General features: G+C 41.6%; 1 protein-coding gene across 2 annotated transcripts in view; it reads left to right on the forward strand.

The window, feature by feature from the left end:
• The first annotated feature begins 12,006 nt into the window (after positions 1 to 12,006).
• The window catches only part of LOC126251957 (type 1 phosphatidylinositol 4,5-bisphosphate 4-phosphatase), a 51,677-nt gene continuing 37,913 nt past the window's right edge, over positions 12,007 to 25,770 (forward strand). The window contains exons 1-2 of one of the 2 annotated variants that reach the window (XM_049952720.1): positions 12,007 to 12,303; positions 12,540 to 12,709. In XM_049952720.1, the coding sequence (XP_049808677.1) occupies positions 12,237 to 12,303; positions 12,540 to 12,709 (237 nt within the window). In that variant the 5' untranslated portion in view covers positions 12,007 to 12,236. Of the gene's footprint in view, positions 12,319 to 12,539; positions 12,710 to 25,770 lie in introns of both variants that reach the window. The other variant, XM_049952719.1, reaches the window with a different exon arrangement.

The raw sequence follows: 25,770 nt of genomic DNA on the forward strand, positions 1-25,770 counted from the left end.
CAATCTTGTAGATCCTATGATTTAGCTCAACTCCAATCAGGCAATTGCTTTGTTCACTTCTCCTTGGGAAGAGGCAGGTACTATGGCATCATCTTCTAGAGCGACTGGGATATCTTCAATAGGGAGCTCTGAAGCATCCAACAGTTCACTGAAATACTCTACCCAACGCTCCAATACCTCTTGATCATCGGTTAGTAGTGTCTCGTTTTTACTTTTACACAGGTTGATGGCGACTTAAATACACTTCTTTCACTATAAATTTACTGATAAAATTTTCTGACATCATTTGTTTTTCCAACTGTGTCCAGTTCTTCTATCTGCTTTCTTTCCCATTTCATTTTCTTTCTCCAATGTAGTTTCTTCTCTTGTTTCCTTTTATCTTGATAATTTATTATTGCTAAACGAGTATATGATTTCTCAAGCATTTTCCTGTATACCACATTTTTCTCCTGACTTATTCTCTTATGTTCTTCATCAAACCAGGAATTCCTCAGTTGTTTTCCTCCTTTTCCTAGCACTTCTTCTGCTGCCTTAATGACTGCATCCCTCCAAACGTTCCACTTACACTAGGGGTATATATGAGAAGATTATCAGCAACCTTCTGAGAGTACGTTTTAGAGGTGTCTTCATTTTTTAACTTCGATACCATATACATACTTTGAGGTGTTCCTTTGACTTTTCTTGCATTGGATATTCGAGCTCTTAGTTTCACAATTACAGGGTAGTAGTTTATATTAACTCCTCTGTGTCCGCCTCTGGTAGCTGAGTGGTCAGCACGACGGAATGTCTCACCTAACGACATGGGTTCGATTCCCGGTTTGGTCGGAGATTTTCTCCGCTCAGGGACTGGGTGTTGTATTGTCCTTATCATCATCATTTCATACCCATCGACACGCAAGTCGCCAACGTGGCGTCAACTCGAAAGACGTGCACCAGGTGAATGATCTACGAGACAGGAGGCCCTAGCCACATGGCATTTCCATTTCCGACTCCTCTGTAAGTCTGTGCATATAGTAAGTTTGAGGAATGCCTGCCATCAATAATTACATGAACAATTTGGTTGACGGTACGCTGATCAGGTCCACGCCATGTTGCTTTATGAATACTTCTATGTGGGAACACAGTGCTACCTACAGCCATGTTATGAGACAGTGCAAACTGAATGACTCTGTGGCCATTGTCATTTGTGTATTCATGGAGGCTGTGGTTTCCTATTTACTTGTTTATTAAAACTTCAGTTTGGTCTACAAAATCTTTTCCAACTTCCGTTTCTAAACTCATAATGTCTCCAGAAACCACAAAAATATCAGTTTCAATTTTCAGATTATGAAACTCTACAGTCACAGTAAAATGTCCTTATGGAGACACAAAGCTTTTCCCAAATCCGGTTAAGATTCCATGTGTATCCGACAGCGTTGAAGCACATATTGTCTCATAAATATCTTGTTGCAAAACATTAAGCAGACTACCACACTCAGTTAGCATCCTCACCTCGCGGTTACTTGATTGTCAATTTTAAGTTTAGAATTATTAATACTCTTCTTAGATTTGTAGTCATTGTAAGATTTTGATTATTATTCTCCTCCATGAGTTCAAATGAAATATGTCCAAACTATTTGTAATTGAAGCATCTCTTTTCCTTGCTCTTGTTGCTGCAATCACTTGACATGTGGCAGCTCACACCGCAATTGCAACACTTTCTGTTTATATTCCAAGCTACACTTCTAGTGTTTCTCTTCCTTAGGTATTTCTATCGCTGTTACTTTTATTATTTCTTTTCAGCAACGATTTCACAATAAAACCTCACTTTCTCCTTAAATCGTTTCACATAGAAAATAGAAGTTCTGTGTTTCAGTCGTCTTCTAGCCTGTCTGTTAAATACAGGAATAAATAATAGTTATTCATATTACTAATCCTTTTCATAATGAGAAAGTAATCTTGAACAGACTTTTCCCATTTCGTCTTTCACTGAAATAGCATTTTACAGATATCTGAAACACTTGTCTTCACATTGAATTCTTTTTGCAAATCTTTTCTCAGTGTAGCCCACGAATAGGATGCTTCTCGCCCTGAATAAAATGTTTATCCAAACAAACCTTCAAGCGAGTTTCTTTGATGAATCAAGTATTTTTAATTTGTCCCAACTTAATAAGTTAGTTAGTTTCATGTTACATGGATCATTTGCATGGTAAAACGTTAAAACACGGTTTCCTGGAAGTTGGAGCTCCAATTTTTAACATGATATCCGTCACTACTAAATGACTTAAGAGCACTCTCGATATCATGAAAAGACAGAAAAGTTTATGTTCATCACGTGGATGTGGTGAGAATTGTTCTTCACTTTAACATTGTTTTTCTAAATAAGAGTCTTTTTCCGTATTTTTCTCCAATAAACAAAATCAGTTATCACTGCACATAAGGATGGCATCCCCCTCTTGATCATCAGCGTCATCGCCACCCTCTTCTCATTATAAAAATTTCAGTAGTCATTTCATGTTTTCTCTTGCTACAATACACAGATAGCTCCCAACTTGGTTTCTTGAAAATTTATGTACCACTGCCCACTTACAACTCATTGTTGCCTACAGAAAAAATCACTGCCAACAACACTCTTCCACCATACCAGTCAACTGAATTTCAAGACAGTACATCATAGAGACGTTCTTGCTCAAATGTTGTGCTTATTTGCGGTAGTGATTACGAAATTAATTAAATTAAGGCTATTTGCAACAATTACGAAATGATCACCACTAACAACTAGATCACTTACGTTGGCAGTAGTTCCAGTAATGATGATTTCCTGCTTCTAACGACAAATATTAGTCAGCTGCCACTCAGTACAAATGAATGCTTGTTCACCAAATGAAAAGAAATTTAACCGAGTATACTACTTTAAATTAGCACCTGACACTTGTTATCCATTATTTGAACTTCGAAGCAGTAAATTTTTGTCAAGTGTGTTTTATTGTGAAACTGTTTTATTACACCAATAACCATCAATAACCATTTGAGGTTTTTGAAGATGTGTGCATCTAGTGTTGTGGGAATTGAGAGGGTGAGTCTTTGAGAAATCCTAGGAAGACAACGTTTATTAGACAGAATTATCACCATGGATATACTTTCCAATGATACCACATATACCTACGTTTCTTCATCACTCATCTGATCAGCAGCTTCATTTCATTTTGATTTCAGTGTTGACATTTGTTGACATGCAATTTTTTGTTCATTTTGAGCTGCATGTTGTTGAATAGAATTGGGGAGAAGAGAAATTTGTGGCACAACATGATCAGAAGAAGGGATCGGTTGGTCAGACGTATTCTGAGGCATCAAGGGATCACCAATTTAGTATTGGAGTGCAGTATTGAGGGTAAAAATCGTAGAGGGAGACCAAGAGATAAATACACCAAACAGATTCAGAAGGATGTAGGTTGCAGTAGGTATTGGGAGACGAAGAAGCTTGCACAGGATAGAGTAGCATGGAGAGCTGCATCAAACCAGTCTCTGGACTGAAGACCACAACAGTACCATCACAGTACAAGGTTATTATAAACGATTGAAGTGATTTCAAAATTCAGCGCAGGTACATTAATTTACATATTTTCATAAAACTCAAAACACATATAGAAAACTCAAAAAGCGTTGTATTGTTGCTGCCACACTTTGAGCAGCCAGGCAAGAGGGCGATAGCCATATAGAAAGCATATGTTGCGCTAGAAATGCATTCACATCAGTATGCCATAACAGTACAACGATACCTCAGAACGAAGTTCAGGAAAGAACCACTAACTGCCAACTCCTTTCAGCGATGGTACACGCAGTTTAAAGCTTCAGAATGCCTCTGCAAGGGAAAATTGATGGGTTAGCCTGTAATGATGGAAGAATGGTTGATTGCATGTGGGCGAGTTTCTCACACAGCCCACAGAAGTCTATGAATGGCGCAAGCAGTGAGCTGAATACACCACGACCAACTGATTGGAAGGTTTTAAGGAAACGACTGAAGCTGAAGCCTTACCATTTGCAATTGATGCAAACCCTGACTTCTAATGAGAAAGTCAGACGCTTTCAGCACAGTTAAAACGGCTTATGGAAGAAGATGGGTTTTGTGAGAATCTCTTCTTCAGTGATGAAGCAACAATTTAGTGAATTGCACAGTCAACAGAAAGTGTGCGAATCTGGGGACCAGAGAATACTCATAGTATTGTGCAGCACATTCGAGCTTCACCACAAAGTAATGGTCTTCTGTGCAGTTACATGTTTAAATTTTACAGTCCATTTTTCTTCTGTGAAAAGACCTTTGAAGGAGACATGTATCTGGGTAAGTGTAAAAAGTGGATCATGCCACATCTGGAGCCCAACATTATGGACTTCGTCTACCAACAGGTTGCTGGTCCATCCCACTTCCATCATGATGTTCATGAATTCTTGAATGGTAAATTGAGAAACTGATGGATCAATCGTGTTGGAGTTGATTATCAGCAATTCTTGTCTGTCCTCCACTCTCTCGTGACCAAATCCATGAAATTTTTTTGTGCGGGGTTATGTGAAAGATTCCATACTTAATCCCCATCTACAAACGAACCCACCAGAACTATGAGCTCACATCAACACTTTTTTCGAACAGGTTTATAGCACATACTGCGCCAAACATGTGATAAACTCTATATCTACAAGAGCAGTAGGGAGACACATTGGAACACTTGCAATATTTAAAAAAAGCTTTTTGAGTTTTTCTTTGTGTGTTCAAAGCCACGTGACAATATGTCAAATAATATAGATACAGGAAATCTGTGTAACTACTTCAATGGTTTATAATAAACTTGTACTAAAATCCTGAGTATTCTGCCTATAGAAAACTAAGTTTGGTTTCTCATTCTTCATTATATGGGTATGGAACATTGTGTAGTTCTTTCATTGATGAGACTACCATAACAGTGCACACATACATGTGTGGTCAGGCTGATCCAAGCAGCAGTGCTCACATTGCTGGCCATGATACGGTGCTGAGTTGTCGAAATAATGGGCGACAAGGTTCTGTTTTCTGTGCGGTACACATGTATTTGATAATTTTTTTCTGAAGTTTCATTATACAAGATGCTCTACTTGAACTTCCCCAGAAAATTATACCATGCCTAATGGCTGATTCAAAATAACTATGGTATGCTATTTTTCGTGTACTCATGTCTGTAGAATTTGCAAGTATCTGCATTGCAAACGCAAAACTGCTTAGTTTATTGGATAAGGAGTCAATATGTGTGTTCCAGTTCAAGTTCTTGTCCACATTTAGTCCTAGGAATTTGACAGTGTCAACTTCTTCCATAAGTTGATTATTGCATTGTATTTTAAGCTCTACACATTTTGAGTGTTTGGTTTGGAAATGTACGATATGGGTTTTTGCAATATCAGTTTCAACCTATTTAACTGGAACCAGTTTTCTGGGGTATCCACTGTGCTCACAATGAAGCTTGGAATTTTTTCTGCATCACCATCTTCAATTAAAACAGAAGTATCGTCTGCAATCAGAACTGATGGGCAATTGATATTAGTGGATAAATCATTTATATAGAATAGGAACAGGATTGGTCCCAATAACGAACCTTGAGGCACACCTTATGATACAGTCCTCCACTTCGAAAAATAATTCACCACATTTAAAGTGATAGTTACCCTTTTTTTCTGTTCTGCAGGTATAATGTAAGCCATTTGAGACTATTGCCCTTAATTCCATGTTTATCTAATTTGTAGATAAGCAAGGCATGGTTTACAGAGTCAGAGGCTTTAGTAAGATCACAAAAAATACCAGCCTCCCGTCCAGTGCTTTGAATATCTTTTTAATAAAGTTATTTATTGCATTCATGGTGTTTTTTCCTGGTTGGAATCCAAATTGATTATTTATAATATCATTTTTTTACAAAAAGTTTTGTATCTGGTTTGCAACTCTTTTCTCAAACACTTTCGTCAAGATTGGAAGCATAGAAATAGAATGATAGTTTCCCATGTCTTCCCACGTCCCTTTCTCGAACAGAGGTCCGACTTCGGCATACTTTAACACATCAGAAAAGCAGCCCTGTTCAAAAAGATTGATTAAATTTTGTCAATAGTGGAGGTGCTATTATGTGGTACATGCTTTAATTACTTTAGTCGGTGAATCATCCCACCCAGCTGAGTTTTTATTTTTTAGTGATAATATAATATTTTTTACATTCATTATTGAGACTTTTTTAAATCTGTGAGATACTCAGCTCCTTCCTGGAGTCCAAAGGGGTTTACTTTACTCAGATACTCTACTATATCAACATCTGACTTTGCCAAATTTATGAAGAATTCATTTAAACAATCCAATATTTGCTCTGGGTTTACAATAAGGCTATCATTTACTTTAATCCTAGATATTTCATTTATATTCATTCTAACACCTAATTCTGATTTGCCAACAGACCACACTGCCTTTTTTTACTTCTGTGTTATGAAAAGAACTTATTGTTTGCCATTTGTTTGTTGCTTTCACAACTTTTTTGAAGGTAGCTGTATAATGTCTAACATATTCAGTAAAATTCCTGTTTTTATTATATTTCAGTTCATTATGTAGTCGCCTCTTCCTAGCACTAGAAATTTTTATACCCAGAGTTATCTATTTAACTTTACCAGTGATTTTGTTACATGTGGTTCTAAGTGAAATAGTTTCATTAAACACCCGAAGAAAACTGCTTAAAATTTGTCAAAGTTTCTGCTACTTGAAAGACAGCTGTCATAAAGCCATTCAACCTCTCTTTATTTCTAAATACAGTTAATTTTTTTCATTGTAGTTCCTTTTCATAGAGCTTCGGTTACACGAAATTTCTTTGTTAATTTTGTTTAATGAATAATGCAGAGTGGTCTGAGATTCCTAGAACTAAGCAAAATTTATGGACATCTTCCAATACATATTTGGTTAGGATATTATCAATGCAGGTGGCTGACTGTGCATTTACCATAGTAGCTTGCTTAAAGTTTAATTTGAAGCCAAAGCTTTTTACTATGTCAGTGAATTTGGACACATCATTGCTTTCACCTAGGATATTAATGTCAAAGTCAGCAGTTATTACAACCTTTTTTCCTTTTTCTGTGGTTAGATTTTCAAGGAGGCACTGAAATTCGGCAGCTTTCTCTGGTACTCTGTAAATAGAAACAACTATGATATTTAGATCCCTTAACTCGGTACAGCAGCTCTAAAATATACTATCTTGATTCAAATGATTAAAATAATTTCTTATTACATATTTTATATCAGAATGAGTAAGTATGCAAGAGCCTCCACTTGATTTCTCATATCTACAAAAGCTGTTTGCTACTTAAAAATTCTCGATTTTGTTAAGAATTTTAATATTATCACATGTAAGCCAATGTTCATTGAGCAAATAACTTTGATATTTTCACACTCTAAATGAATAATTTGTAATTCGTCATTTTCATGACATTTGTTTTGAAAGTCAGCTCTTAGACCATTTATATTCCAGTGCATTATGTAGGAACATTCTTTCTTATTTATGGTTTCAAGCAGTATTTTCTTTCTTGGTTACCATTTCGGTTTTGCCTTTTCAGTTACCAAACACTGTTTCTCATCCCCATCATTCCTTATAAGTTTCCCCAATTATTCAGAATTTTACTAGTACCAGCGAACATTTTACTAAGAATTTGTGTTCCTAATCTGTTTAAATGAAGACCATCTTTACCCAGACATTTATTGATTAATAACTTATTTGAATTTACATACACAGCTCCCATATTGTTACAACTTTCGTTTATATCACTGTTTATTCTCGCTATATAACTATCACTCACAGATCTTCTGTAGACAATGACACTCACTAAAGTTCTAGACGTTTTGTAAACGTTTCTAGCAGATTGAATTAATTTTTTGTCTCATTTACAATTTCCTCTTCAGTGTTGCTTCTAAAGGAATTTGTACCTATGTGGATGAAGATCCCCTTGTAATTCTTCCGAGATGCCTCTGCTGAACCATCCAGCGAGTTGTATATGTTGTTAAAATGTTTCTTCAATTGATGAGTCTTGATACCAGGGCGAACGTCTGTCGTGGAATTTGGCACTGCCACATTTTAAGCAGAGAATCGCCTATAACAAGGAAATCACTGTTTTCGTTCTGTTTTACGTTACTGAGGCGCTTTGAGTCCTTTTTTCTGTATGCCAGATTTGTCCACTTACATTTATTGGGAGTTTTTGTGATTTCTGCGCTATTTTCTTCTGTAGGTGTTGCAGGAGTGTTGTTTTGAACAGATGTACCAATCCACGTGTTTTTGATGTTATTTTCGTCAATCGCCTCGGCTATATCACAAAACATGTTCTTCCGCTTTTCAGGTCACAGTTTTCTTGCTTCTGCACTGATAGTTCTGCTTTTAAAGTGTGAATGTTGCTATGTAGGATTTTGATAATTTCTTCCTGTGGCTCATGGTGGATTCCTTTTTTTTTTTTGCGAACGCATTCTGTTGGGCTAAGCAGCATGTTGCAGTTGTTAACAGACTTCTTGTAATACAACACACACATTTTGGTTTAAATTTTTAGGTATTAGTTTGGCTGTTTATTCTCACAGTTGATCTCATTTCATCTGCATAGCATGTCCTCAACATACACCTCTTTTGTCATACTATTTCAAAGCTATTGTAATGTCTGTTGACCTGAATTCCATCTCTCCTCTTTGCAGCTTGGCTTCAAATTTTGGCATACCTTTCCTGTTTGTGCGAATTGTATCTACTACTTGTTCCTCTTTCATACAGATAGAGGGAGAGACAGAGATTTGTGTACCAGTTGTTCGGATGTAGTGTGTGTCTTTTTCCCAAATAAGGGTCCAAATGAGTTGCACAATATTTCAAGTAATTCCCAAATAGACATCGCTGACTCCTATGTCACACTTTGCGCCAGTATAAACTAAAAAGTCAAGTATAAATCCCATTTCACAATCACATAGAACAAATATTTTTGTGCCCCAATGACATGTTTCAGGTGGATTATACTGTTTGAAAGCCAAGCGCCCCTTGAACAACAGGAGATTTTCATCAACAAAAAATTTTTACAATGGTGTGAATGCTCTTCCGAATGTCTCTCTCAGGTATTTCGTGCAGTATATCATCTTGAGCAGGAACATTGTTACTGCAAAAACACAGCATTTCGAGGGACATAAATATCTATCACAAGCCAATATTTCATTAAAAATCACAGTTTTCGGGAGAGGATCATGTGATTAATATTAGGAATATTTCAGTTTTTTAAATGTTGTCAAGAGTTACTGTCAGGAAACAAGAGATTTCTGCTATATGCATTTCTTTCTATGACTTCAAATAGCTGTACACATAAAAATTAGTTCTCTGAGCAATGTGGTGACTGTTAGTTTCTTCTACAATAACTAGGACGAATTAATTCCTTCATGCACAATGTCAAGGATTTTCTGGAAGAGTGAGAGTCATTCCTGAATTTGCTGAGTCAAAATCACAAATGCTGTGATTTAGGTGCTTCCTGTAGCATTGAAACGTGTCTACAAACTTGCTTTTCTTCACTGGGAGCATGTCATCGTCATCTTCATTGTCGTTGTCAGTTGTACTTTTGGAAGGCGAAGGCATGCAACAAGGAAAACATCTTCTGGCCCTGAGATGTTGAAGGGTGAGGATCAAGAGGAACAGTGTCCTCAGCTTCAGATTAAGAAAGAGAAAATTCACTCTCACTATCGCTTTCCATAAGAATACATTCTATTTTATCATAAAACAGCACATGCTTTCAATTTTCAAATACAATTAAACAATGCAAATCGAGCCAACAGGGTGACAATCTGCTGCTTCTGCCATCTGAATCACATCAAGGAACCACTAGTAATCCTACAAACTATTTGGAGTATTCCAGCTGAAATTGTGATACTATGTTGCATGCATTTATTATGAAAACTTGGAAACATAGGTGTCTGATGTTAGACTCCTGCACGTTATGCTCATGTTGCATATACACATTGTCAGTACTGGAGGAACAATGACTGTGCGTGGATACATATCTCCCTATCAGTGAAAGGTTTAACTTTTCAAGGACGATTTATTTTTAATGTTTTGTTTCATTTTTTGCATGTTTCTATTTAATGTCTATTAAAAGCCAGTTCATGCTGGCTGTCACATCGCGGCACTGTCATGTCAAGTTGTATGCACACCGTCTGTCACGTTAATAAGGTCAATTCACTTAAGCCCAGCACCAAATGGTAAAAGTGAGGTTAGGAGATACCATCCATGATACAGAAGTCCGAATACAGTATCTGGATTGAGGAACTAATAACGATAAAGTTTATTAATAGCCTAAGCAAACTTCATAATGTATGTTCTTGACCAGTTATGTGCAGTAAAACGTTTCAAGACATCGACATTTATTTGTTAGCGGAAATACAGCCTATACATAACAGCAAATGAAACAATATTTACGAAGGAAAAATGGAACCTGTTTACCTTATCCATAAGATGTTTGTTATGTAATTAATAATGTCATAAACAACAATACTTGTTTCCTTCATTAGAGCTGACTTTTCCACTTTAAATGAAAACTAATTAAAATTGCTTCATCAAGCCTGTTTTAGTATGTATAGAGATAGGTCTGAGTTCTGTTCTGTTATTGTAAAACAAATAATTTATTGTGCTTGTTTGACACTAACACGCAGCTGTTCACGTGTGAACTCTGTTGCCATGAAGAATCACAAATCATGTTTCAGTTACATGTAGCTTCTGAAAGTTGAAGTGGAAAAAAAGTCCACAACCTCATAGAACATTTGCAATTTGCTACGGAAATGAAGCACAATAATGACATAAAAATAAAAAAGATAAATTTACACAAAATCCAGTACTATGAGATGAGTCAGTGCGAGGAAAGTGTTAGCAGACAATGGCACCATCAAAACTTTCTGCCCGAGAAATGTTGACATGCTGTGATGCTCCATTGACAACCTGTGTGAATGCCGCTATTTGAAATGCAGTGTGGAATGTTTTGCCATAAAGGCCAGTGCAAAGTGGTCGTATTGTACCAGTACAATAATTTACGTACATCTTCAAAGGATGAGATACCTTAAAGAAAAACATAGCGATTTTAAATTCGTTATCCTTATTATAATTTTAGTTCCAATCTCTATATTTTTTTTATTACAGTTCCTAATTCAGTTTATAACTCACTTTATTTTTTGTTTAATTTTTACGTCGTTTTATCGGTATTTTCACGTCTTTATAGTGATAATTTTCCACGTATTTGAAGTCATAAACATCCGTGCCCTGCAGTTACAGATTTTTCTCATATTCATAAACTAAATGAATTCATGAATTCTAACTAGGGTAGCCCCCCTCCCCCCATTCCCCTGCCAATCCGGTGAGGGCACTACTGATGAGAGATCTAATTATGATCCGGGACACATGAAAATAACTAACTTACTTACTAAACAAATGGATGTTAAATCGCATTTATGAGAAGTGAAACACTTTAATTAATTTATTTATGGTATGCAATACATTAATTATGCTCGTCACGATTATTAAAAATATAGGTAGGGTTTTCAAGGCATGCATCATATTGCAGTACGCCTGAAAATGCGACACAGTGAAAAATGTATAATTTTTGGGGGGAGAGCTTACAGCAGTTTATTACTATTAATTTTGTGTTCATTTTATCCTCGACATGGATCATGTGAATTGATTGTAGAACATATTTGTCATTGTCGCCAATGAAGTCAGTTGGTGTTTTTAGTGAATGATGGTAGTTTTTGCGCTCTATTGCGATTAAAATAGTTATATGATACTTGATGATATTCGCAGAAGAAGTGGCATTAACGCAAGCAAGTAATTTAGACCGATTCTCCATCTTTCTTAAAAAAACAAAAATAAAAATAAACAAAACGAAAGATGAATCATTAATCGATCCTACGTGCACTCGATTGTCGTGGTTTCATAGATTTTACTGAGAACCAAAGAGGATTGCGGAGAATAAACTGGACAAAGTTCATGTGACTCTGCATATCTTTGACAGTTCGGCTTTTATGATACAATATTTTGCTGCTGGAGGATGACATATTCCGTGCGATAATGTAGTTTTTGGATACGTAATCTAGTCATTTAATCCAACTGATTTCCAGTTTTATATCTGGAGAGTTTCCATTTGCTTCTTGTGCCTTTTACTTCTGTTGTGGTACGTTGAGACAGTTCTGCTGATCAAATAATACACAAGCTACAGACATGGGAGACACAGAAAGGGAACCGCTGATTCAGAAGGAGAGCAATTCAGCGTATGCAAGTACTGATGGTGGGTTTGTACAACGTAAGTTGCATGTAATCTTCGCTAATAATGCAATGTAATTAGAACATAAGGATTTTGACGTTTGCATAGCGTATCACATGACCTTTGAACGAAACGTGATGTGTCATCAGTTGACAGCGCATAAACTAAATATTTGCAGTTTGAAAGTTAATATATCTATGCTTATTTTATACCAAACGTTTTGGCTCGTCGATCTGTATTAAATGTTGCGTTTTCAACAGCCCAACATGCCACAGTTTCACCAATTGGACCTGATGAGTTGCCACCCCCGTATCAGGGTGGACAGGGTGCAGTGCCTATGGTTACATGCAGAGTTTGTCAAGCATTGATTGACATTTCTGGAAAAAGAGACCAACATGTAGTGAAGTGTATGCGCTGTCACGAGGCAACTGTAAGCATAAAACATTGTATATATAAAGTATTTTATTTTTACTGCTTACCACTATTAATTAGTTTGTTGCCAACCCTATCAAATATTCGGTTCGAATAATGCTGCAGGAGTGTTAAATGTGTATCAATATTATTTTTTGGTGATTTGGGGTAGGCATTATTTGCCCAGGATCCACGTAGTGTATATGTATATACTGCCTGTACAAATAATTCTGCTAGGTGTAAAACTGCTAGTTTTTTTTAAACATAACACAATAGGCAAATAAGATTACTGTAGGGTGTGTGCCATGGATTTCACTGCCCCACTTACTCTGGAACTAGTTGATGAGCAACTATTTATTCCACTGCGTATCATTATTGATTAAATACAAATTAACAAGTCATGGCGCTAAATGTTTGTCCTATATTGTGGACACACCTGGAGCTTATAATGCATTACAATTCTCTTATCTATGGTTGATCAGAGATTGTGTCACATTTGTCTCATACTCACCATTGCCATGTAGCACTTTGCCATTCCTTACATAATGAGTTCTCACATTCATAACAACTATTTTGCCAAAGTATTGTGTATCAGATAAGTCCTATTAAGAACAGAAGCTTAAAATTAAATTTAGGCTCAAATGCTTAGTTAAATTACGATAATGTGTACCGTACACATTGCCTAAAACAAAATGACTAAATATCTTGGGCCAAAAATTTTACATGCATAACAGTTCTCCTGTGTGTTATACGCTGTATGTATAAACTAAAGAACAATGTCATCTAATTTTCTCCCAAGAACAAGAACTCTGTATTTGGCAGTACCCAACATTCAGTGGATTTCTATAACATGTAAATAAACCACCATAATGCTGATAAATCTTATAATTTACAAAAAAGAAAATAGGCACGAAAAAATTGATGTTAATGAAATGACTGTTCATCTGGTAAACCAGTGGCTAAACAAACCTGACGTGGTCAGTATCAAGAACAGGCATATTTATTGTATTATTATATAACAGACAGTGCATGGTGAAAAAAAAAATGTTTTAAAATGAGATTCTAGAAATTGCTGTAAATGTGTCCTTTCCTGTAGTTTCTCCAGTGGAGGCAAGATGTTATGTAACAGTCAGGTCTAATGCTGTACCCAGGTTAACACCCAAAAATCAGCACCCAATGTTTACTGATGCACTTTCCTTGTTTAAATCCAGGATACAAGCTAACTTATCAGCATCAAGTCCACATTAATTATAGTATGGAGACTTCATTTCTAAACTTGCATGGAAATACTCCAGTTGTGTGTGTTCTGAGGACTTTAAAATTTGTGATAATTACAGAAATTTCAACAGTCAAAATATTTTTACCACTTTACATGATCAAAAGGGCTGTAGGTAAAATATTAGGAAGAGTAGTACAGCTGTACCTTTGTGTGTTCTACAGGCTTGATCTGAGAGCAGTCCACGTAGAAGTGAAGTGTTAATTAAGCTCTGGTTTTTTTCCTTAATGTTTTTCAACTGAGAATAACAATTTAGGCCTATGCACAGATAATCCTATAAAGTTCCTTTAACAGGAGTGTGGATCTTAGCAGCTATAATGAGGCTTTTCTTTCAAAATAATAGAAACAGATATTATTCCAAATACCATGTTAAGCTTTTGTGTTTAATTTCCTTACATTTTCCATTTGTCAAAGAAGACAACATGGTGTCCTCAACAGTTAGTATTGTTAAACAAGTTTATTTGACTGTTATTCACTTCCTCTGTCTGTGTTTCATGTGTTTGGCGAAATTGTCATGTGCTCATGTATTTTAAAGCTGTTGGAGTAGGAACTTTTCCTTTTTTGTTTTTTCAATATTGTTCAACCTTACCACTTGTGGGTCATGACATGGCTTCAGCAAGACCACTGGCATGTTTAGGTATATCGTTTAATACTCGTCTTATATGATGTCCAGACACTGAAGTGTTTCATGCCATTATTATATACTTGTGAAAACTCCATCATTTACAAGTCAGTGGCAGTGAACTGTATGATACATATGCACAACAACAGAGGTAGACTGGATTTTTTTCTCCATTAGAAGTATGGTATCACAGTAAGAAATGAACTTCTTGCACAGACTAGACATATTGCACTATGCAAACACAGTGACTATCTCGTAAAATGTATTGTGTATTTAAGTCTCAGGTCACTTAAACAGTATTGAATTATTACCAAGTTATCATCACACAGTCTGTTTTTAAAAGGGGGGGGGGAGAGTATAGTAAAATGCTAGGAAACTGTCAGATCAACTGAACTTTTATACACAACTACATTATTAATGTATTTAGGAAGCATGCACAGTTCACTATAGAAGTTGCTTTATTTCTAATTTAGTATTCTAATATTTTAGCATCCCCCTTCCTTTTATACAGATCGTCAGGTAATAACTTGGTAAGAAGTTGAAATCTCTAAGGATACTGTTTAAGTGACTTGCAGCTCCAATATAGGCCTACATGGTAATTTAAAAAAGTAAAAGTCCTGTCACTCCAGGCAAATGATGACAGTTGTTTCAGAACGGTCATAGTAGATTTTCTGCACTTTTCTTGTCCCATTGAGCTGGCACTGTTTCCAATCATTCTGTTGAAGGACGTTAAACTCCTACCCGTCTACCTACTGTGCTTACATTAATCCATAGTGAAAGATAGTCTCTTAGGATACAGAAGAGCCTGTGAATTCATTAATGCTGTGTAACAGTTTTCATAAAATAGTCTTAAGTGCTCACTCTGTAAACCAGGATAGGCAGCAGTCTGTTCCAGTACAGAGTATAACAATGGTGCAGAGAAACAATACCAGAGAACGAAAGTTGCTACACATCATATAGCAGAGATGCTGAGTCGTGATAGGCACAATAAAAAGATTCACACAATTAAAACTTGCGGCCATTAAGGCCTTTGTCAGCAGTAGACGCGCGCGCGCCCACACACACACACACACACACACACACACACACACACACACACACACACCTTGCAGAGAGCTGAGACCACACTGCGAACAGCAGCACCAGTGCATGATGGGAGTGGTGACAGGGTGGGGGTAAGGAGGAGGCTGGGGCGGGGAGGGGAAGGGATAGTATGGTGGGAGTGGCGGACAGTCAAGTGTTGCAGTTTAGATAGAGGGCAGGAGAGAAGGTGCAGAGGGGGAGGGGGTAAGTAGCGGAAAGGAAAGAAATAAAAGATATTAAAAGATTGGGTGTGGCAGTGAAACAACGGCTGTGTAGTGCTGGAATGGGAACAGGGAGGGGGCTGGATGGTCGAGGACAGTGACTAATGAAGGGTGAGGCCAGGAGGGTTACGAGAATGTAGGATGTATTGCAGGAAACGTTCCCACCTGCGCAATTCAGAAAAGCTGGTGTTGGTGGGAAGGATCCGTATGGCACAGGCTGTAAAGCAGTCATTAATACGAGGAATATCATGTTTGGCAGCGTGTTCAGCAACAGGGTGGTCCACTTGTTTCTTGGCCACAGTTTGTCGGTGGCCGTTCATGCGGACAGACAGCTTGTTGGTTGTCATGCCTACATAGAGTGCAACACAGAGGTTGCAGCTTAGCTTGTAAATCACATGACTGGCTTCACAGGTAGCCCTGCCTTTGATGGGATAGGTGATGTTAGTGACCGGACTGGAGTAGGTGGTGGTAGGAGGATGTATAGGACAGGTCTTGCATATAGGTCTATTACAGGGGTATGAGCCATGAGGTAAGGGATTGGGAGCAACGGTTGTGTAAGGATGGACGAGTATATTGTGTAGGTTCGGTGGATGGCGGAATACCACAGTAGGAGGGGTGGGAAGGATAGTGGGCAGGACATTTCTCATCTCAGTGCATGACGAGAGGTAATCGAAACCCTGGCGGAGAATGTAATTCAGTTGCTCCAGTCCCGGATGGTACTGAGTTACGAGGGGAATGCTCCTCTGTGGCCGGACTGTGGGACTCTGGGAGGTGGTGGGAGACTGGAAAGGTAAGGCACGGAAGATTTGTTTTTGTACAAGGATGGGAGGATAATAGCCAGTGAAGGCTTCAGTGAGACCCCCGGTATATTTTGAGAGGGGCTGCTCGTCACTGCAGATGTGACGACCATGGGTGGCTAGGCTGTACGGAAGGGACTTCTTGGTATGGAATGGGTGGCAGCTGTCGAAGTGGAGGTATTGCTGGTGGTTAGTAGGTTTGATATGGACGGAGGCACTGATGTAGCCATCTCTGAGGTGAAGGTAAACATCTAGGAAGGTGGCTTCTTGGGTTGGGTAGGACCAGGTGAAGCAAATGGGGGAGAAGTTGTTGAGGTTCTGGAGGAATGTGAATAAGGTGTCCTCACCTTCAATCCAGATAGCAAAGATGTCATCAGTGGATCTGAACCAGGTGAGGGGTTTAGGATTCTGGGTTTTTAGGAACGATTCCTCTACATAGCCCATGAATAGGTTAGCATAGGATGGTGCCATGCAGGTGCCCATAGCTGTACCGTGGATTTGTTTTTAGGTAATGCCCTCAAAGGAGAGGTAATTGTGGGTGAGGATATAGTTGGTCATGGAGACTAGGAAGGAGGTTGTTGGTTTGGAATCCATAGGGCATCTGGAAAGGTAGTGTTTGACAGCAGTAAGGCCATGGGCATTACAAATGTTAGTGTACAGGGAGGTGGCAGCAATAGTGATGAGCAGGGCACCATGTGGTAAAGGGACAGGAACTGTGGGGAGTTGGTCGAGAAACGGTTGGTATCTTTTATATAGGAGGATAGGTTCTGGGTAATAGGTTGAAGGTGTTGGTCTATGAGAGCAGAGATTCTCTGTAGGGGCACAGTAACGGGCCATCCTGGGTGGTTGGGTTTATGGACTTTAGGAAGCATGTAGAAGGTGGGAGTGTGGGGAGTGTTAGGGGTAAGTAGAGAGATGTACTCTGGGGAGAGGTTCTGGGATATAGGCGTAAGGATTTGAGTAGTGACTGGAGATCTTGCTGGATTACTGGAATGGGGTCACTGTGGCAAGGTTTGTAAGTGGAAGTATCTGACAGCTGACGGAGTCCTTCTGCCATGTAACCCTAGCAGTTCAAAACAACGGTGGTGGAGCCTTTGTCAGCAGGTAGGATTGTGAGGTCAGGATCAATTTTTAGATGGTGGACTGTGGTTCTTTCAGCAGATGTAAGGTTAGTTTGCATGTTGCAGAGAAAAGTGTTTAAGACCTCACCATTCAGTGCACCTTGCTGAACATGGGGCACTATTGGCTATGTTGACTCAACATTATTATCAGAATTGCGGTGGGAATGAGGTATTTGGGACTGGACTGTGGATCAGTGGCAATATGTCATCAGGTCAGATGAATCATGTTTCTTGTTACACCAGTTTCTTGTTCTTGTCCGGATACACCATCATCCAGGTGAACAGATGCACCACTCCAGACACAGGTTGGTGGGGCAGTATTATGCTATGGGTGAGATTCACCAGGTCTTCCATGGGAACTGTGATGGAAGTTGGACACCTTGACAGCTGTGTACTGTGTAAACATTATTGCAGACCATCTGCATCCCTACATGCTTGGTGTCTTCCCTGCCAGCAGTGGACTCTTTCATCGGGATAACTGTCCACATCACAAGGTCAAAGTAGTGCTGCACTGGATTGAAAAGCACGATGGAAAATCAGTGACTTTTCGCAACGAAATTCACCTTTTGCGAGCCCAACCCTGCTAGGCGCAAGTTCTTTGCGTGCAAACCACTGGTCCATAATTTAAGGGAGTTGTGTAACTCTGTGACTTGACCATAGGCATCTGGTGCCACATGTCTCTGGTAAACTACTGAGGACTTGTTGTATTTGTGATTTGTGGAATTGCTGCTGAATTCTGTACCAAAGGTGAACAGACATGCTATTAAGCTAGTGGTCGCAATTTTTTATTAGATGTCTGTACATAGTCAGTTGATTCCCATCTAAAAAATCAAATGCCTTTGTATTCCAGTAGTCACTTTTATTGATGAAAAAACAGTCATTTAATAGAACTGACTGTACGGCCAAAATTGCTTAATTGCAACTAGGGTGTGCTGCTGCTGCATTTTGACAGCTGGCATCCCTTCCACACCAAAAAAAATCCCTCCCATATGGGCTGACCACCCAGGGACAGCATATCAGCAGTGACAAGAAGTCCTTTGCCCAGTATGCTGAAGGTCTCATAAAGACCTTCACAGACAGACACTATGCCCCAGATTTAGTCCACAGACTGACTTCAAGCCCCCACCCCACCAGGGGGCGCGCCACTATTTGGCGGGTTCGTGCTTAGCTACCACAAGGCCCCAGCCTTTGCAGCAGTTTTTCCCTTCTGTGCTGCGTGTCTATCCTCTTGCTATTCCTTTTCCCCTCCCTTGGGGAACATGTCTGGGTATTATTAGGAACGTTCTGCATTCTGACGCTTACGTGCGAACAGTCTCAACTTTGTTTTTGGCTCCCTTTTCCTTTCTTTGTTTCCCTTCTCCTCTCGTTACTCTGCTTCGGCGTTTGAGGATCCTCTTTTTTACTTCTTCCTCCTTGTGTGCTCCTGAAGGCTGGCCCACGCATCTGACGCATAGCAGGTGACTAGGTAATGCGTAATTCCCAGCCCCGGGTCGACAGGTAGGGTTCGCACGTACCCCTGGTACAGGCCAGGCCCTGGGAGGGGTGATTGCCTAAACTGTAACTTTCCCAAATTGCGGATTGGTCCCTTCATCAGGTGTTCGGGAGGTGTGACCTCAGGTGTGAACAATCACCTAAGGCGGGTGCGCCCCTTGTGAAGCGGGGGCCCCCAGTTGGAAGGAGCGCACCATTGGAGACATGGCAATCTTGGAGGATTTCCTCATGGTGAGTCAGTTGTCCTCCCCATCGATACCTACGAAACGTAAATGTACTGAGGTTACTGATCCAAAGATCCTTCCCACTGCACCGTGGTTCCTTGTGGTCTCTGGTACTGAAGAGGGTCAGTCTTTTGCCACAGTGAATCCATTTATTATCCAGGAAGGTGTTCATGCAATTGCTGGCCGTGTGAAATTCTGCTCTTGTATACGGAATGGCACTTTGCTTTTGGAGATGGCTTCTGACTCTCAAACACAACTACTGCTTGCTGCCTTGCTTCTCCACAGCTACCCTCTTCGTGTCGAGGCACATAGAACCTTGAATTCTTCCCATGGTGTAATTTACACCAGCTGCTTGATGGTCTAACTCAGGCTGAAATCCAGTCTTACCCCTCTGATCAGGGTACCATTGGCGTCCATTGTGTAATGAAAAAGATTGATTCCTCCTTGGTGCCCACCCGCACTCTTTCACCTTTGACAGGGTGATGCTGCCATCCAAGATCAAAACTGGCTATGAAATTATCACAGTCTGGCTGTACATTCCAAATCCGATGCAGTGTCATCATTTCAACCACACTCGAACGTCTTGTAGACACCCAGCCAAATGCGTAACCTGTGGCAGGGATGCACACGAGGGCGAATGTCTGCCTCCTTCTTCCCTCTGTATCAACTGCAATGGCGGGCATGCTGCTTCCTCACAGGATTGTCCCGTGTATCTAGATGAGCGAGCTGTTCAAGAGATTTGGGTAAAGGAAAAAGTGTCTTACCCAGTAGCTTGCAAGTTACTGGCTAGTCGCAAACTCTGTGTTCTCCTATCTGGCACCTATAGTTCTGGTCTTGTTGCCCTGAGCTCCATGAAGGACATGGCCATGCAGACATGCAACCTCAAATTTGGCTGAGGTTGTGAAATCGCCCATTGTCAAGGTAGCATCCCCGTCCCACTGTGCAACAAACTGTAACTCTCGCCTCAAGGGGCGAAGCCACAGAATACACAACCAGCAGGCAGGAAAGGACAGGAGTAGTACTCGCAAGAAGACATCCTCCGTCCCTCCGGCCAAACAACACCCAAGTCTTCCTCTAACCAGAAAGGCTCGAAGAAGTCCGCTAAAGACAAACAGTCTTCTCCTTCTCCAACTCAAAGATCCTACTCGACGGTGTTGCCACGTGGTCCCTTAACCCGGCTGGCCTCTGTCTCGCTGGTGTGCACCACCAATCGTTTTTTAGCGGACTCCACAGATTGACCACACAAGCATGCCGATGCTTCTGTGGACCCCATGTAGCAGGATCCACCTGCTTCTGTGCCTTATAGCAGCTACTCTACACCAGCTGTCACTTGGCGGCCACTTAGTTGACACCCCTCCATCTCTTCCTCCTTGTGACTGTCCTCCAATGAAACGTTCAAAGACTTCAGTCCCACAAAGAGGATTTACGGCTGCTTTTAGCATTGGAACATGCACTTGGTCTCTGCCTTCAGAAAACAAAATTGTGCCCTCACGACCGCTTTGAGCTGTCACATTACTTATCGATTCATTTTGATCTCCCTGAGGTCAGCATTCCATCTCATGGGGGCGTCATGCTGTTCATACGGGATGACCTTCATAATCAGCCCATCTCCCTGACTACCCATCTCATTGCTGTTGCAGTTCGCCTTTCATTCCTTGCCTGACTTTTTTGCTCTGTACCATTTATGCCCCTCCATCATTCGCTGCCACCAGGGCAGACTTCCTTCTTCCTTCAGCTTATTGGGCAGCTATGCCCCCCCCCCCCCCCCACCTCTGTTTCTGGTACTTGGTGACTTTAATGCGCATCATCCCCTTCGGGGTTCTCCCAGGACCTATCAAGAGAGGTGCCCTCTTGGCTGGCCTCCTTAACCAACTTACCTCTTCTGCCTTAACACTGGAGCCCCCACTTTCCTTTTTGACTCCTCACACACCTATTCCCATTTGGAACTATCCTTTTGCACTGCCCAGCTTGCCCATCGTCTTGAGTGGTCAGTTCTGTCTGATGCCTACTTGAGCGACCATTTCCTTGTGTGCTCGCCGTCTGCTGACTCCTACCCCATCTGCAAGCATGCCCAAATGGCTGCTTAGTAAGGTTGATTGGCAGCTATACTCCTCCGTGGTAACCCTCAAAGAACAAGATTTCCCCAGTTGTGATGACCAGGTGGACTATCTCACAAATGTTGTCCTTACTGCTGCAGAACATTTCATTCCTCGCACTTCCTCTTTACCACATCGTGTCCCAGTTCCTTGGTGGACTGAGGCATGCCGTGACGCAATTCACGTGCGGAGGTGTGCTCTCCATGTTTTTAACCGCCATCCTACACTGGAAAACTGCATTCATTATAAACAGATGCGTGCAAGGTGTCGTAGAGTTCTTCGGGATAGCAAAAGAGCTAGCTGGATTTCATTCACTAGTTGTTTTAACAGTTCCACAGCTTCCTCTGTTGTGTGGGCCAACCCTCAACAGCTCTCTGGAACCAAGATACATTCCCCAATTTCCAGCCTGACAGTAGTTGACTGTCATCGTGGACCCTATTGCGTTCTCCAACACCTTGGGTCGCCATTTTGTGGAAGTTCCGAGCTCTTCCCACCATCACCCTGACTTCCTCCATCGGAAACGAGTGGAAGAGGCTCGGGCGATACCCTTCTCTTCTCAGAATCGTGAGTGCTACAACAGTGCGTCTGTACTATGAGGGAGCTAGATCATGCTCTCAGTTCATCCCAATCCTCCTCTCCAAGACCAGGTGCGTCCACATTCAGATGTTGCAGCACCTCTATCTTGCAGGCAAGCACTTTCTGCTTAACATGTTTAACCGCATCTGGACTGTGGGCACATTTCCTGGTTGCTGGCGTGAAGCCACCGTCATACCCTTGCCTAAACACGGTAAGGACAAAAACATTCCTTTGAGCTACCACCCCATCTCTCTTACCAGCTGTGTTTGCAAGGTGATGGAACATATGTTTCATGCCCAGCTGTTGTTGTGGCTTGAGTCTCGCCATATACTAATGAATACACAGTGTGGATTTCGAGTGCGGCATTCTGCAGTTGACCATCTTGTTACTTTGTCCTCCCGTGTCATGAATGGTTTCCTGCGGAAATCCCAGATTGTGCCCATGTTTTTCGATTTGGAGAAGGCCTAGGACACCTGCTGGAGAACTGGTGTCCTCTGTACTCTTTACACGTGGGGCTTCTATGGGTGCCTGCCCTGTTTTCTTCAAGCATTTTTACAAGACTGGGTTTTCAAGGTGCGTGTGGGTTCTGCCTTGTGGGACAACTTTATGCAGGAAAATGGTGTGCCTCAGGGTTCTGTCCTGAGCATCGTATGAATTTCTAGTGGCGCAAATGGTTTCTCCCACCATCTCTCCATCTAGGGCCTGTTGCTCTTCCATTCATTAACACTAGGAAATTTATGGGGCTCCTGCTTGATAGGAAATTCTCTTGGTCCTCCCGTGTCTCTTACCTGGCAGCCCGCTGTATGCGGTCCTGTCCTACATGTCCTCAGTGGTACTTCCTGGGGTGTCGAACGAACCACCCTCCTCCGTTTGTACTGGTCCGCTGGACGGAGGGAGTTTTTCTCAACTCATTGGTAGGATAGCGTTGCCATCCCGGTTCTGAAACCTGGTGCAGATCCGCAGGTGGTTGAGAGCTCGCCCTATCAGCCTTACCAACGTTATGTGCAAACTCCTGGAACGGATGGTGAGTCGGTGGCTCATGTGGATCCTCGAAGCTCAGGGCCTCCTGGTCCAGCAGCAGGGGGAACTTCCGTCAGGGCCACTCTGCAATGGACAATTTAGTCTCGCTAGAGTCGGCTATTCGTACAGCTTTTACTTGGCGAGAACATCTAGTTGCTGTTTCCTTTGATCTTGGGAAGGTGTACGATACCACCTGGCGCCATCATATCCTTGCTACACTGCACAAATGGGGCTTACGGGGTCCACTTCAGATTTTTCTACGGAATTTTCTCTCCAATCGCTCCTTTCAGATTAGAGTTGGCACTTATTTTAGCTCTGCTCATATTCAGGAGAACGGTGTCCTGCAGGGCTCGGTTCTCAATGTTCCCCTCTTTGTGGTGGCGATTAATGGTCTTGCGGCTGCGGTGGGCTTATCGATCTGTTCCTCTCTATATGCCGATGACTTTTGTCCTTATTACAGTTGCCCAAGCATGAGTGTCGCTGAGCGGTGGCTGCAGGGAGCTATCCGTAAGGCACATTTTTTGGGCATCCAACCATGGTTTTCAGTTCTGAGCCTCTAAGACCTGAGTGATGCATTTCTGTCGTCATTGAACGTCCTCCTACATCCAGAGCTCTACCTTGCCAATGAACTCCTTTGTATTGAGGAGACACATCACTTTCTTGGCATGCTGTTGGATGCTCAGCTCACTTGGACACCTCATCTTTGAGAGCTTAAACAACGGTGCTGGCGGCACCTCAACATCCTGTGCTGCCTCAGCCGCACCGTTTGGGGGGCTGCACGAACAACCCTCCTACAGCTCTATAAGTCCAGTCCCATCTCGACTACGGGAGCATGGTGTATGACTCAGCAGCACCTTCAACATTGCAGATCCTCGACCCGATTCTCCATTGTGGCGTCAGACTGGCGGCAGGTGCCTTCCGCACTAGTCCGGTGTCTAGCCTTCTTGTAGAAGCTGGAATCCCTCCCCTATGATTCCGCCAACAACAGTTGCTTGCGTCATACATCGCCCGCATCCAAACCTCGCCCGACCACCCAAACCGCAGGCTCCTTTTTCCATCTTGTGCACTCCCCTCCCCACGATGGCAGCCTAGGTCGGGTCTCCCGATCGCAGTCCGCATTCGTTCCCTTCTCTCGTCACTCGAGTCCTTTCCCCTTCCTCCATGCTTTCGGCCCTCTTCTTCTACCCCTCCTTGGTCCCTCCCTTGCTTGCGGCTTTGCTTGGATTTGTCCTGCGACTCCAAGTCCTCCATTCCACCTGCCATTCTTTGTCAACAATTCCTGGCTCCTCTTGCCTCATTTCGCGATGCAGATGTAGTCTACACCGATGGTTCTGTGGTTGATGGACGCACTGGGTTTGCTTTCATCCACAGCGACTATGTTGAGCAGCATTCCCTGCCTTGTGGGAGCAATGTTTTCACTGCGGAGCTGGTTGCTCTTTATCATGCACTCGCTCACCTTTCCTCCTGCCCTGGGGAGTCATTTGTCATATGCAGTGACTCCCTGAGTGGATTGCAAGCACTCAACCAGTGTTTTTCTCGGGACCCCTTGGTGTGCGGCATTCAAGATGCTATTTTTGCTCTCGCCGAGTGTGGTCATTCAGCGATGTTTGTGTGGACCCCGGGCCACATCGGCATTCCAGGAAACTGAACGTGTCGATCGGTTGGCCAAGCAGGCCACCACTTCGCCACCCCTGGAGCTTGGTCTCATGGAAAGAGACCTCCGGTCAGCCCTACATTGCAAGGTCCACAATGTCTGGAGCTCTGAATGGTCTGTCTTGAACACGCCAAATAAGCTCCGCACGGTAAAGTCGTCCACGGCCGTATGGAACTCATCCTTGAGGAGAACGCGTAGGGACTCAGTTTTTCTCTGCCGTCTCCGAATTGGACATAAGCGGTTGACCCACAGCTATCTCCTTCGCCGTGAGAACCCGCCCAAGTGTTGCTGTGATGCAGGGCTGACAGTGGTCCATCTTCTGATGGACTGCCCCCTTTTAGCCCCCTTACAGCAGTCCTTTAATTTACCAGCTGCCCTTCCTTTAATTCTAGGTGACGATGCCTCTATAGCTGACTCAGTTTTACATTTTATCCGTGCAGCTGGGTTTTATCACTCACTCCAGCGACTTTTAATTGTGACGCGGATACCAAAATAGTGTCTTTTATGGTGACAAGTTGTGTTGGGACCTCTATCAACACTTTCCAGCTGGAGGTTCTTCGTTTGTAGTTGAGTGGTTGATGTTTTACCTGATCCATCAACTACTGTAGTCTGTTTTACTCTAGTCAACTATTTGCTCTGCTCCTTTTAAGTGTCCTCTATTTTGTATTATTGTTGTGTTCATTTTAGTTCTGTACCCCTTGGTGTTCCCTCCCTCTGGGTGCAGAGGTTACGCTTTTACTGTATAGGCCTTTTTACAAGTATGTCTGTTTGGAACAGGGGACTGATGACCTCGATGTTTAGCCCCCATCAAACCCCAAAACCAACCAACCTTGTCCTTTGGAAACTCGACTATGGCTGCTTTGTTTATGCATCTGTATGCCTATCCCTTTTAAGCTGTC

This window comes from Schistocerca nitens, chromosome 4 (genome assembly GCF_023898315.1).
Source record: "Schistocerca nitens isolate TAMUIC-IGC-003100 chromosome 4, iqSchNite1.1, whole genome shotgun sequence".
NCBI lineage: Eukaryota > Metazoa > Arthropoda > Insecta > Orthoptera > Acrididae > Schistocerca > Schistocerca nitens.